This window comes from Euprymna scolopes, chromosome 17, assembly GCF_053919585.1.
Source record: "Euprymna scolopes isolate OS-2025 chromosome 17, ASM5391958v1, whole genome shotgun sequence".
Taxonomy (NCBI): domain Eukaryota; kingdom Metazoa; phylum Mollusca; class Cephalopoda; order Sepiida; family Sepiolidae; genus Euprymna; species Euprymna scolopes.
The window spans coordinates 68367541-68383614 of NC_136498.1; the positions used below are offsets into that span (position 1 = coordinate 68367541).

Genomic DNA, 16074 nt, shown 5'->3' on the forward strand with positions numbered 1-16074 from the left:
TCCTGGATATGCCCTTAAACTATATCCAGTGGTGAGGCCCTAGCTTGTGGGCTTTGGGGAGTGTGGAGCCACCCTTTAATTGCCATTGCTCCCAGGTCCACTCTGACTCCGAGTGGTAGTACCTGTTAGGGTCCCAACTATGGGTTAAATAGAAATCGACGTGAAAACAACAAATATATTCTATTAAAAAAAAATTTTATTCAAATTCTTTGGATTTGGCATTAAATAACCCCAAAAGGGTTGATATGCCGTAAAACAGCCAACCAACCAACCAACAAAATTATATTTGAACAAAATTACTTTTAAATATTTACTTGACTTTATAAGATAGTTAGAGTATTCATTTATATCATATATCAAAAGATATTTGATCAAATAATAAATAAAACTGATTGCATCCATTCATTCATGTTTTTGAACCTGAATTGACTCATTTGTGCCCAAATTGTTTTTCTATTAAAAGTTTTTGTAAATACAATTTTATATTTGAGATAAGATTTACTTTATTTTATAAGATAGAGCATTAATTTACACTATATACAGGACTAGTGGGGGTACCTGGTGTTGCTCGGGTGTTTGTAGGTGTAAAAGAAAATTAAAAAAAGTGTTTTGAACCCGTGATTAACCCGAAGGTGGAATAGAAAGTGAAAGAAAACGTGATCTTACTGTGATGCCACAAGGCCATAGGAAGTGAAAAGCGTTGAAATTTAGCGATGTCAATGAAAAAGTTGACTTGCAGAAATGAACATTGGCCGAAGGCCAGTTCAGCATTCCACCGTTTCATTTCCCCACGATGTTGGGGAAAACCAGCTCTCCACAAAAAGGGAGTATTCAAATGAATAGCAATTGTCTGATATGATGGGTTTTCCCCAGACTGATCAAAGCTGATTGCTTTCTGGACATCCTGGCATGAAAGGCCGGGAAGCTGCTTTCGCTTTCGATTCAGTTTCCTTTTTATACGAAAAAGCCGAATAAACAAGTGAGAGGAAGGAATAGCGTGAATTTTATAAAAGTCAATATAAATAAATGTAGATATGACTTGCATTTGCAAATCATAGATATTATAATCTAGGGAGTATATAAAAAGTTCTAAAGTATAATAAGCCCCCCCCCCCCCCAAGAACCTCCGCAAAAAAAACCTTTGCTGGACATACAAAAATGCGCACGGCCGTTTTATCTTTTATATGTATAGATGATGCAAAATAGGTATACTGTGATAAAAAAGGTGAAAATATGTACATATTATTCACTACCTAGAGTTGAAATATCTGTTAGGACATCTGGTGCTATCAGATCAGGCTGTCTTAAGATATTGGCTTCCTGACCAAAAATGCACCAAACATTGCTGTTATTGTTTTTTTTTTTTTCCTTTCCCATGTTAATGTATAGTCTGCATTCACTGAAACGGTAATTTCTGAAACTGTTTTTCATTGGTTCTTTATTGATGAATTTTTTTTTTTTTTCGTTTTTCATTTCACAAGTCGCTGACGATTTTGTTTAGATTTTCAAAAGTCTTTAAAGGGCAGATCCACTACAATGAAACTGGGGGTGGGGGGTCCCGGTTATCCGTTATCTGAAGGCAGTTAATTGTGAAACTGATTATTGTGAAGGTTGCGTGTTCGATTACTAGAAGGGTCGAAGGTCATCGTTTGTATTTTGGACAGTATAATAAAACAATCAATAATAAATAGCATGTGTTACGAATACATTTAAGAAGGAGAAGATTTAGAATAAAGAACAATGAAAACAGAGTTACGTATTTACATATATACAGGAGAATTTATTAATACGGAAATATAGAAGACTACAAGGTGTGGTGGTGTGTATGTGTGTATGCGTATTTCATGCATGCAGTTAGTAGTCCGTTATACGTAAGAGTTCATAGTACGTACATGTGTACAAAGTGGAATGTTCGTTGCGAATATATTCATGTCTGGATTTGTTGAGCGTTCATCGTGTATGTAATAGTTTGTTAAGGAATACACAAATTCCTTTTTTTATTTCTCTATTTCAGTGGAATACTATTTCCAATATTCTCATCATCATATATATATTCCACTTTGTAATTTGATACTTAAAATGTAAACAGCCTGTAAAAATTATTGTAACCTTTTCTTTAAATAATATATCTATTTGCTTGAAATACCCCTGTAAGCAGTTATTTAACCTCTTTTCAGCCTATAATATTGATTTGCTGTGTAATCTTTTGATATCTTCACTTAAATATTAATTTTTACAAAGTATTGCTTGATATAGCTTTTATAAGCATTTCTATAAGTAGATTATATTTGCCTCTTTTTAGCATATAACCCTGTATAATCCTCACTTCAGTGTTGATAATATATTTAAGGTGTCTAATCCGAGTGCTGCTGATGAGACACAATTCAAATTAAAAAAAATTGTATTGTACACTGATATAACTAGCTTCAATTAAACAAAAATAAACATTTTTTTTCAATAGATGATTTGGGACACTAAAACAATCCAACCAATGATGAAACAATTTCATGTAAAAAAAAAAAAAGACCTTGTTTCCAAAATAGCATGGTCTCAGAAATTGCTGATGAAGTTTATGAAAAGGAAACAAATTAACAAACTAAAAATGAAAAATAATAATTTAAACAATAATGATAACAAAAATGAATTCATGAATACTATACTTGAACCACGATTTCCACAAGAACCATTGGTCCCAGAAATTGCTGAAACAGTTTACAAAAAAGGAAACAAATCAACTAACAAACTGAAAATGTAAACTAATAATAATACATGGATACTAGACTTGAACAATTATAATCAGTTGTAATGTAAAAAGGAAACAAGTTAATCAACTAACTAAAAATGAAACAATGTTAAATTGTGATACTATGAAGGTGACCCATAAGTCACTAAGTGCTGAGGAGGGAACAATAAATAGGAAGTGTCATACAAATGTACGATAAAATAGGAAGTAGCAAACAATGAATCCGTAGGTATTTTTAGATGGAGCCTTTTAGATTTAGATTTGATAATGACAATAGAAGCCTACAGAACAGATTACAAGCGAAGAGCAGCTTCCACATGGCTGGGGGTAGGGTCGACTTCAGATACAAATGCAGAGAAGACAGTTAGTTGACAACTAGATGCCGTTCGCGGTGGATGGGAGTTGATAGCGACAATGGTTAGCCATTTTTTAGAGTTGACTACGAAATAGATATAGAGATGAATTGTAACTGACAGACGAACGTAACATCGATAGAACGGGGGAAAGACACACATGCTCACAAGTCCAACCGTCTAAAATGTGAAACATTGGAATTTGTGTTTTTCCTGTTTGTTTTACCTCTTTGTGGACCCACGTGTGTTCTCATTGACAATTGCCAGCAAGAAGAATAGTTGGACGAAAAACCCACAAAACCCGATGTTGGGAGTCGGCGATCTGTCGGGGACCATGCACGTGTGGGCACAAAATAACAAGATTATTAAACTTGTAAATTAACGTATTCTAAACCAAAAGTAAATAAACTGTAACAATGAAACAATGTTTAAGCCATAAAAATTAAATGAAGTTGTTAATGAAAAAAAAAATCATGCCACATATTGATCACAATAATTATGCAAGGAAATACTTTCTCTTTTCCTTTTTCTGTCAAAGAAATTCCATAAGATGAAGTTGGAACATTTCACTTCTGGTCCTCAGCAATTTGCGGATGTGTCTTTTGGAATGAGACCAAAAATCTTCATTTTAAAATAAGAAATTTGTTTTTCTTTACTTTAGTTAATTGTAAATACTAATAAAAAAAAATGTGTAAATTTCAATGTTAATTATTTGCATATATATTTTAGATAATATAGAAATAATAGATATAGTATAGAAATTTCTATGTTATAAGTGAAGATAACAGGCTTGACCAACCATTCACAACCTATATGGCTGATCCTTGTTACAGCAAACTGCTTCAAATTGTGAGGACTGTTTTTGTACTCTCTTGTGACCAGGCTTGTATCGAAAGAGAATTCTCCGTAAACAAGGAAATACAGTTGGGGAACATGAAGGATTAGACTCTAATGGCACAAAGAATCATCTGTGACAAGTTCATGGCAGCAGAAGGGGGGGTAGTTAAGTGCCAATAACCAACCCCCTCATTGTATCATGCTGCATGGTCAGACAGAAGTATGAAATGTACCTTGAAAATCAAAGAGAAAAGAGATAGAGAGAAAAAAATCTCAAGAGAAAAATGAACCTTGAGCTGGTAGAATTGAATAAGAAAAAAATGAGTGATATGTCATTGATTTCATCAGCAGATGGCTTTGCTTTGAATTCTGGTAACTTTACTCTGTTGACAAAGTCAAATGTTTTCAGAAAGTCAGTCTGTAAAAAAAAAAAAAAAAAAAAAAAAAAAGAAACTGAACTGGCTAAGCTCAAAAAACTTCAAACCAAATGAGAAGAACTGAAAATGATGCAAAATCATCGACAAAGTAGCCAATAGTGTAGTGTCGTGTAGTGATCAGCTTAAGTTGTAAATAGCTGACAAGTTTTGTTATGTTATTGCTGATAGCTTCCTTTAAAACTACTTCATAAAATAAAGAGATAAATGAAAATGACTTTTCCCATTGTCAAGTTTTTTGGTTTGTGATATCATTATTTGTATATCAAATTTTGTTTTGAAAACTTGGATTTTGTCTGGAGAAGGCTTTGGAAAGCCTTGAAAATAGACATTGAAAATCTGAATGAACCCTGAAATAATGATTTGTTTTTTTTTTCATAAATCATTATACCATTTACTTATATATATATTATAGATTTGAACTTTTAAAAAGAAGGACTGACAAGGTCTTCAGTTATTCGTAACAATTGACGGAAACATTATCATGATTGTGTTGCGATATAAAAAATGTTTATGTTTATTCAAAATGTTATAGTCTAAAGAGGTTTTTCTCTCTCATTTTTTCCTTATTGATCTGATGATATAATAAAGTTATATGTAACTATTATTCCTCATCGTTTATTTGATATATATTCATTTCTCAAAACTTAAAAATGCAACTGTTGAGAAACAGTTTTGAAACTATTCTCATGTTTATAATGAAAATATTTATTTTCAGGTTCTTGTGATCCAAAGGTGAAGTGTGACCTTTTGCACTCCCTCCTCTACACGTATTTGCTGAGAGGTCAACTGGCGAAGGCTATGGAAATGGTTGAAGCTCTCGTACTTAAGGGAGATGTGTCTGCTGCGACTGCTGATGATTTTAACTTCTCTGCCGATTCTAGTACACCCTTGTTTTTTACTGTTATCAATTCTTCACAGTCGGCTAAGGTAAAGTGAAATAAATAAACTAGCTGATGTATCTATTTTTATCAGAGAGGGAGGGAAAGGTTGTAACTATTTACATTTTTTTTTTTATCATCATTTGTAATATTTGGATTATTCGGGCGACTGTTCTCATCGTAAGTGTTATTTTCACAGCGTTCCGGTCGATGCAACCTTACTTTTAGTGGGTGACATGTATCACTGTTGTATAGTTTTTCACATTTATGTAAGATCTCATACACACCAATTTTGACAAAATGATTCCCAAAGTTTGACAAGATACACCTAAAGATTTGACAGCAATTTTAAAACCAAATGTTACTTTCCATTCAGCAGTTTAAACGCCCCCAAATTCCTTTAAATTTTGAAGAAATAGGAATAATTCATTTTTTTTTTTTTTTTTTTCAACTATTGACAAAAATGGTCGATTTTTTTTATGAAAAACCGAAATGCATTATTGTGGATTTAACTTAATTGGACTTTTAGTAAAATTTTGGTTTAGTACACTATGTTATGCTATTACATTTTCTATTTCAATAAATAATCGATTAAAAAAATGTGTAAGTCATGTAGAGCTGAGAAACTCACAAACACATAATAAATCACGTTTCTCAATTGTTGAGATGAGATTGATAATTCATATTATTTGGATTGCTGTTCTCATCTTGTAGTGTTACTTTTCATGTCTTGTCCAATGTAATTTCTGACCTTCTTCAGGTGTATCGTGGCAGACTCGAGAATCTTTCATGGTGTAACAGATACAATGTAATCATAACTGGTACTCTGCTGAAGGCTGAGGGTTCAATCCTCAGTGTGGGCAATACTCAGAATGCAATTACGAATTACTTGAGACTTTTACCTGATCGTGGCTGACAGAATGACACCCCTATGGATTAAATAAAGTGTTCTGTTCAACATTCCATGCAGATTCCCAAGTTCGATGCAATATACTTGAAGGTCAGAGGAGGTTACATTGGCTGAAATGTTGTGAAAATAACACTCCGAATGAGAACGGTTGTCTGAATAATCCAAATAATACAAACACAATATATATATATATTAATATAGACATAACTTAATAATTATAACAGAGTATCAAAGATACCCGCGCTTTGCGAGGGACTTTGCTGTACACTCAGGTACCCGCTTTGCGGACACCCTTGCAGTAAGTGGATGTTGTAAGAGCAAGTATTTCTTAAGGTGTTTAAAACTTTTTAACTTCCTCCTGAAATGACTGAAATCCAATTATGAACTTTAAAGCAAATAGATTATATCAAAGTTGACACTTATATTGTTATTACACATAAAAATTGAAACAATTACAAAGAATCACTATGGATAATGTTTGTTTAATTGGTTCAGACAATGGGGGTGGAGGAGGGTGACCTGATTCAAATTCACAAAGAAGTTGGTTGACACCATGGTGACGACCCCTGGGATGGTAACCAATCCCAACTTTGTGTGTACTTTCCCTAGATGGGGGAGCATCATTGTGCCAGGTTTAGTCATGATCGGTCCAGTGGTGTGGGCTATAGGAGAGTATGTATGCATAGGCTATGACCTTGACCATAACCTTGAAAAATGGTGTGCACCATCCCTAGGTGGGGGACCATCATCATGCCAGGTTTGGTCATGATCGGTCCAGTGGTATGGGCTATATAAGAGTTGTACACACAGACACATACACACACACACACGGGTGCTACTACTTTATATATATATATATATATATATATATATATATATATATATATATATATTGTATGCAGCATCCCTAGGTGGGGGACCATCATCATGCCACGTTTGGTCATGATCGGTTCAGTGGTGTGGATTGTAAAAGAATTGTACACACAGGCACACACACGGGTGCTACTACTTTATTTATATAAATGTTTATTTTTATTTGTGATTTATTATTTTATTCAGCATTTAAAATAATATGTGCTGCTCAATCTTGGGGGTGGTGGTATGTGCTACACTGAGTCATACTATAGTTTGCATTTTTATTTATTAATTTTTTTTTCTTAGTTGTTTTTAAAAAATATTTGATTCTTGTCCAAAATTCCCTCTATATCAAAAAAAAAGAAAGAAAAATGTATGATGTATGTACTCATGCTGAAACAAAAATATATTCCAAAAATCATATTAAGTAGTTTTATTTTTATCAATTTTAAGCAATTAATGGGAATTTGTAGGTATTACAAGATAAATCTAGTAATCATGAATTATTGAATTATCTCCCATTGTTTCTTGAGATTTTTTTCAAAATGATGATTGATTTTTTTATTTAAATATAAAACTTTAAAAAAATAATATGAAGCAATTTATATGATTTTTGGAATGTGATATTTTGGTTTCATTAAACAGACTTTTTAAAAAAAATTTAATATAGCAGAAATTCTGGACAAGAACCAAATATTTAATTTTAAAATCTTTTCTTTTCTGTTTTGTCCAGGATCAAAAAGTTCCTTGCATCAAGGATGTGGCAATCCGCCAGGTCGTGCAGTCCCTTGCCAGATTCATGGCATTGTACTTTTGCAACAAGCAACTCTTCATATTCCCACCAAACTTGCCTTTACCAATTCCGGTTCTCTACAAAGCGGAATTACCAAATTTTAGTAAGTAATGCTTGACTCTAACTGGTCACAAATTGTCACCTCCTTAAGAGCAAAGTGGAGTATCTGTTTTGATATTGCATTGAATCTTTTTCCATCCATGGTTAGTAATGGAGAAATCATTTTAGAGAGAGGCAATTGTAATTTCTTTCCTAATCAGTGTGCCCCTTTTTGGGGGATCTAGGTTTTCCCCAACATGAAAAATCGACTTTGTGTCTAACTCTCCACTTGTGAGAAGGCAAGTAAATAAGAACAAGAGGTGACTGCACATTGGATGTAATCTTCACCACTACTTGAGTGACAATGGCTAAATGGTTAATGGTGAGAAATCTTTAGATGCCTTTGATCATGCTATAATCGTTATGATATAAATTGGTATGACAGTAACTTTTTTGCTGTTGTGGCTGGTGTATGGTTCTGTTCACTCCTAAGAAGTCCACTCTCCCAAGCTTTACTTTCTCCCCGAGAAGAGGTTAGTTTATTGCTAACCTCCTGAGGCGCCCCTACTGGGGAATGTTGGTAAGTCTGCTCAGGCATTTTTTGTAAGCCAGAATGTTCTTATCCTGGTATATTGGCTTCTTAAAATCTGAAAAGTAAATTGATTTACTAGCTTAACCTAGCAATGCTAAATTACTCTTTATATCTTGTCTTTTTGTTTAGTAAAACCTTCTTTTCTATCCTTAGTACTTGTTGAAGATTGTTCCCATTTTGTTTTCATATGGTGCTACCAGATCAGGCTGTCTGAAAATATTGGTCTCCTGGCTTAAATGGTTCAAACATTGATGTTATTCGTATTTTTTATCTTTGCAAAACTCAATCATGTTTTGCAAAGCTAAAAAACAAAACCAACAATTTTTCTCTACAAAACAACCAAACCACACACCCTGAATAAATATTTGAAGATATAAAGCATAAAAACTTTGGCCAAAATCTTTGATCCAGAAAATGGTTTTGATGCTGTAAAATAAAACAACCAAACCAAACATGATGAATAAATATTTGACGATATAAAGAATTTGAAGCACAAAACCTTTTTTTTCTCCAAATTACCAGATTTCGCGTTAAATCACCTGAAAAGGGTTCATATGTCATGAAACAAAACAACTAAACCAAACACCATGAATAAATATTTGAAGATATGAAGAACTTGAAGCATAAAATCTTTTGCAAAATTACTGGATTCAGCATTAAATAACCCAAAAAAGGATTGATATGCCATAAAACAAAATAACCAAAAAAAAAAACAAACCTATTTTTTCTGTTTAACTCTGATACTTCGGTCACAAAAGTCATAAAGAAATTCAATTAAGAAGATAATTAAAAACGCAAATGCCCAAAGATATATAATAAAAAATATCTAACATATAAAACTGTCTTATCGAATTTTCAAAGTCAGATTTAAATAACATTTAAACTGACAAGTCAAAGTTTATTTTTCACAAGCCAATTTTCATGCATTCTTGTCCTGTTGTATTGGCAATTGAATAAGAACAAAGTGTAGTATCTGTTTTGGTGATACATTTAATCTATTCTGTCCTCAGTCTGTCAAGGAGAAATCCTTCTAGATCAAAGATATTTTTTTTTATTTTGTTCTAATCCAGAATGCCCTTGGATTTTTCCACATTAAAAACCAATCTTGTGTTGAACTTTGCCCTTGTGGAAAGACAAGTAAATTTCATTATGTACTTTGCTATAACTTATTTAATTAAAAAAAAAATAGTCCAGTTCAGCCAACTGCTAATATGAATCATTTTTAAATAATCACCTAAAAATATAAATCAAAAACTCATATTTTAGATTGAAAAATATAATATGATTTATCTGCTTTAAGTGAAACATGGCCAGTGAGGATTGAGGACATGAGTTGCATGGAGAGAAATGATAATAGAAAAGTTGTGTAATGTGAATTTTAAAGACAGATTAAGTTCTGATGATGTTAGATGGAGATTAAATCTGGGCATTATAGAGAGACTTTCTTATTTTATGACCCAACACTTTTGTTTCCACCATTGCCTCCATCTATGTTTCTTTCTCTCTCTTTCCATCTATGCCTCTTTCTTTCCATTTATGCCTTTCTCTTTCTACCTCTCTCCATTTATGCCTCTCTCTTTGCCTCCATTTCTGCCTTTTTTTCTGCCTCCATTTCTGCTTCTTTGTCTTTCCCTCCATTTATGTCTCTCTCTCTCTCTCTTTGCCTCCATATATGCTTTTCTCTCTCTTTACCTCCATCTATGCCTCTCTCTCTCCCTCCATCTATACTTCTCTCTCTTTCCTTTTGCCACCATCTATAACCTCTCTCTCTTTGCCTCCATCTATGCCCCCTGTTTCTCTATGCCTCCATCTATGCCTTCTCTCTCTCTCTCTCTCTCTCTCTCTCTCTGCTACTCTTTCTCTCTTTCGCTATCATCCATGTCTCTCTTTCTCTTTGCCTCCATCCATGCCTCTCTTTCCTTCCATCCATGTCTCCCTCTATCTTTGTCTCTATTTGTGTGTATTTCTATCTCTCTTTGCCTCCATGTCTCTCTTTTCACCTTTAACTGCATATCTCTCATTGCCTTCATCTATGCCTCTTTCTTTTTGCCCCCATCTATGTCTCTCTCTCTCTTTGCCACTATCTATGCCTCTCTTTGTCTCCATCTATGTCTATTATTTATGTTTATCAGTCTATTTTTACCATTTTTAAACCCTATCACATCTATCATGTTCATTCACATGCTAATATTATTAGGAAAGGCATACACCCAAAGTTTCCTCTTATCTATGGGTAAAATCATGGTTTGTATTCAACTTATCATATACAATTAATCACTGGTGGATTTTTTGAGGCATTAAACGACCCAAAAGTGGTTAAGATGCTGTAAAATAACTAGACCTAACATTGTTTGTCATGCATTTTTATCCGAGCAAAGCTGTTATGCTTTTTTTTTTTTTTTCAGATGAAAGAATTATACCGAAATATCAACAAGATATTACTTCAGTCATCACATCCAGTTGTCTTGGTAATATTTGGACAGTCGATCGATGCATGGAATATCTTCTGCTTAGCGGGCTTGTGCCCGAGGCAGCCTGGTTTTCAGAGAAGATAGGAGACTGGAAAGCAGCCCTCACTATTTCAACAGCTTATCTTAAACACCGGGCTGTGTTTCCTGACATCTATGCTATGTAAGTTTCTTGATCTAGAATCGCAGAATTTTTTTATCCACGGATTGTGTTTGTATCTATTATAATATTAATTCTTTATATCTTTTTTTTTTATCAATTAGGGTTAAGGACTCCACTAAATAAGGGAGACTAAAGGAACGGTTTCTAGTCTACCAAAAAATAATATGAATTTTAAAATGTAAAATAAGCACCCCTTGTTTATTTATCAAAAGGTTTTGTTTAAATAGTTTTATTAAAAAAGTTTTGTAAATAAAAAAATAAATATTTAATATATCTCCTCCACTCTTTCAAAAATAAATCTTTCTCTATATTAAAAATTGAATTTCTGGCGAACAGCCAAACAATTCATTTTTTATTTTTACAGATGCCATATGTGTGTGCAAAAGTCAAGGTCAACTGGTGTTAGCAAGAAGCTGTTTCTTTTGTTTCTCTTATTTGGATGGAGTGCTTAAACCCTAATTGATCCTTTTTTTTTTTTTTGCTTATTAATGAATCACCACTTATCAAGGCCAAAAGTCACTCAAGGAGAAATCTTGATGAGATACATGGATTGTTAGCTGAATGATAAAGAATATTATGAGAGGATTGAAAATAGTGGATGAAATGAAAAAAGTTTGATTACTTATAGAGACGATTTATATCAAGCATTTTTTGACATTGGATTTGAAGATGACCATGTCATAGTCTTCAGGAAAGTAGTGACTTGGTAATGTGTTCCATAGATGGGAAGTTCTTGAAAAGAAATTCCGTTCATAGAAATTCTGCCTGATAATAAGCACATGGAAAAAGAAAGGAAAGTTTTTTTTTTCTATTGTGGTAGGAAGATGTGTGTTTGCTATGAATGTCTGATAAGGATGAACCAGGAATTGAAGCTCAGTCGAGCATTTTCTATAGAAATAACGATAGAGTTGAGATTAGCAACAAACAGAAGAGAGCATCAGTCATCTGCCATTAAATTTCGAAATCAATTTTGAATTCTATCTTGGAAAGAGAGGGGACATCATGTACTTTTCAAGAGTAGCTTAATGATAGACACAGAGCTGCAAAAGAGAGGAAGGCTATGTTGAGTAATAGATAAGCACTTAATGTTTTAGGGAACAAGTGGTGCTTAAAATGTCATCAAATTGGCTCCAAAATCAGCTTCTCGTGCCCATGGAAACTGGAATGAAAACGGCACTAACCCTGTGTGGGTTTAACTGGTTTCCTCCAAAGGAGAAAGTTCCATGGGAGTATGAAATTCACAAGTGGTCCCTAGTTGCATGTATATCCCCGTTAGGGGAGATGACGCTGTTAGGTTTTTGCAACTCTTGCAGGGAGGTGTCGATGTCCTCCTACATACAGTGCCTGGAATTCTCAAATTGGTCACCCATCTGGTACTGACTAGGCTCAGCGTTGTTTAACTTTGGTGATCTAATGAGAACCGATGTGTCAATGTGATTATGCTGTATTTCTCACTCCAATGAACAAAAGTGACATCTCATTGGTTAGGAATCTAGATTTCAAAATTTCAAGTGATTTGAAAACAAAGATTGAATCTCATTTGCACACCTACCATAGAAATAAGAGCATGTTCAAAATGACTACTTTTTTTTTAAAAAGTAAACTTGACTTTTGCATTTTAAACTTTAATTCAAGCCATTATATAAAAATAGTTTTATCAAATCAACAGTAGGTTCTCTACAGTGCAATGTAGACTAAGTCACTATGGAGAGGCATATGAAGCTTCCTCCCGGTGCACTATAGTGGGTCCCCAACTAGAGCAGACAATCGATTTGATTAACAAATGGGTGATTTCACCGATTTTGATGACAATAAAAGTAGTTGAAGTGTGGAATATTTTGATCCTCATTCAACCCTGACCAATGTTGGGTCTTCCTGCTAATCTGTTATAAAAATGAAAGGTGAATAATTTATTATTTTATATAGAGAGGATTGGGATGATGGAAAGTGATGTTGAAAAATAGAAGGCAGAAACATAGAGAAATAGATTGAGATAGGTAGAGAGATAGAAGTTTTAATATAAAGATCTCATACACACTTTTTAACCTCTTCCTTTTTGTTTTTTTTATGGATCCAGGCAACACTGAGTAGCCCTGTTAGCTTTAAATAAAAAAAAAAAGAATAGTGCCCATTTAATAGGTGGATAAAACCTGAACACTGCCACAAAATATACAAATCAAGACAAAACCAATTTGGGTCCAGACCTCTGCATGTTAACCATAACACATTCATTAAAAACAAGTAAAAAAATCAGTACCCCCGTTTTCTTTCCTGACAAAATCTAGCCCAGTTGACACCCAGAGAATGAAAATTTTTTTATTTTAATTTTATATATTATTCATCTGGAGCAATGCTGACCAAGAAGTTACCAATTTCGTGGGTCTTTGTTTTGTAGTTTTTTTACTTTTAGCTGGGCATACATGCACACACAGACAACTGCCATTTATATAATAGATAAGTAAAAAATCTATTAAAACATCAGTAACTGCTTATATAGTTTATTTTAAGAATCATGACAAATTAATCTGAAATGTAGCAGATTTGAATTTTCTTTTGAAGTAATTTTTCTCTTCTTTATTTATTTATTTTTTTTCAGTGAAACTTTGGAATTAGTTCTTCCAGATCATCTAAGACCTTTCACAATTCTACAAAAAGAACTGACAACATTACTATGCCTTGAAAATGGTTCTGAAAGTGCGGGAATTGAACAGAAGCCAACCAAAGGTATCAAGCTTATTTGATTAGATTTAATAAAAACTTGCTTTTACACTTAGATGCTTATGGCTACTGCATGATTAATGACTTCATTTTTGCCATCTTTTTATGTTTCTGAATGTTTGAGATGAGGATTGTTAATTGCTATTACATGGATTATTCAGACTATTGTTTCCATCTTTGTTATTTTCACAACGTTTCAGTTGATGTAAATTCTGACCTTCCTCAGGTGTATCTTACTGAACTCGGGAATCTTTTTTATTTATTTGCAGACTATTTATCCTCATCTTTTATTGTTTTTATTTAATGACATTTCGGCCATTTCTCTGGCCTTCGTCAGGTTCTAACCGTGACAGGATAGGAATGCTGAATCTTCAACTGTATCTTCAGTAATTACTGCCTTCCATAGTTGTTGTCTCATTACATTTTGGCCAACTAATCTTCTAGCCGGTTTTGAGTAGGATTGAAACTGCTATTTTCAGACAATGCTTACCTGGAACTGTAGAGATTCAATGTCTCTACCCACTGCGCCATGGACACTGAAGGAATCTTTCTGTTGAACTTGGGTATCTGCATGAATTTGGCAAGATATACATGAAGAAGATCGGAGGTTACATCAACTGAAATATTGTAAAAATAATACTCAAAATGAGAACAGTAGTCTGAATAATATAAATTATCAATCCTCATCTCAAAAATTCAGAAACATCTTTTTAGTTGTTAAGTCTTTATAGATAATTAGAAGTATCAGAGTAGATATTTACTATAAAAATTTGTTTGACTTAAACAAGTTACTAATTCAGTGTGATCTGATAGAAGTTCTATATGATAAAATATTTTGGGAACAATTCTTTTCCACAGATATGTTAAATTTTTTTCAAATGTGTATATGGGGGCTATTGTATTATCTATATGGATCTTTCATCAGACTACACTAACACAAGTAAAAATATAATACAATGTTATTAAAGTATTAAAAAGATATATATATATATATATATATATATATATATATATAGGATTATAGACAAGCCAAAGTCATATTGATATGTATAAATTTATTTGCCGATCCAAGAAGGAAAAAACATCAGTTGGGACAGATGCTATATGTTCTTTATACTTCAATATTTCAAGGCCTAATGCTTCTCATCAGAAGGGGCTAGGTTGCAAACAGTTCAATGCTACGTCTAGCTAAGGGTGTAATTGGGAGAATATTATAGGGGAGTGATGAGGAGTATGCAGGGTATCTGGGGGGGAGGTTAAATTAATGCAGGTGAATTTCAGCTGTACTGGAAACGAGAGAAATTGTGAATTATAAAGAATAGGACATATGAAGAATGGGGAGATACTATAATATGGGGGGATGGTGACAATATGGAGGAAAGACACAAAGGAAAAAGGTTGTATAATAAGGTGGAAGAAGCATTAGGGTTCAAAATACCGAGGTATGAAGAGCATACAACACCTTCCCCAATTGATGTTTTTTCCTAATTACATCGACAAATAAATCTAGATATACCAATATATAGCCTTGTCTTGTCTATAATGCCATTATTATATTTAAGCGCCACCTTACCTGTTGAGCTTCACACATCTTGATAGATACACATTTAAAGAATCCTTCAATACTTTAACACTCTTAAAATATTCATATATCTCTACAATTATATAAATGCAACTTTGTCTGTGTGTGTGTGTGAGTTCGTTACTTATAGACTCTGAAACGGCTGAATAGATTTTCTTTAAACTTTACAGAACTTTAGTGTATAAGTCTAGGAGTGACCTTAAGTTTTGTCTTAGAATACCCCCGATAATTACCAATAATCGATAACTGTAACTGTTATTTTAATTTATCTATCATCGGTAAAGCCATTTTTTCCATGTCGGTTAGCAACAATGATAGAACAACAGACTATGAAAATTCTGCTGTGAGTAAGCTGATAGCGTATTTAAAAAAATTTTTTTTTGCATGACGTGGTCTGTAGGTTCAAACCTCGCACATAAATTTTTTAATTTCTTTTTTCATTAACTGCAAAGAATTTTATAAAACTTGAAAATTTACAGGGTTTTTTTTTGTGTTTTTTTTTTTTTTTTTTGCATAACATGGTCTGTAGGTTCAAACCCTGCACATAAATTTTTTAATGTTTTTTTTTTCATTAACTGGAAAAAGTTTATATAAAATAATTTTATACAAGAAACAGTAGGTTCTCTAGAGTGCAATAACATATATTTTGGGCTGTCACTGCATGGAGGCATATGAAGCTTCCTCCCAGGTGATTTCACCGATTTTG

The 16074-nt window shown here is 33.2% G+C and overlaps 1 protein-coding gene across 2 annotated transcripts in view; it reads left to right on the top strand.

The window, feature by feature from the left end:
- LOC145296773 (uncharacterized) overlaps positions 1-16074 on the top strand; it is a 221461-nt gene that overhangs the window by 47622 nt on the left and 157765 nt on the right. For both annotated transcript variants that reach the window (XM_080142828.1, XM_080142829.1), the window contains exons 12-15: positions 5086-5297; positions 7747-7909; positions 10843-11068; positions 13665-13792. In XM_080142828.1, the coding sequence (XP_079998954.1) occupies positions 5086-5297; positions 7747-7909; positions 10843-11068; positions 13665-13792 (729 nt within the window). The remainder of the gene's footprint in view (positions 1-5085; positions 5298-7746; positions 7910-10842; positions 11069-13664; positions 13793-16074) is intronic.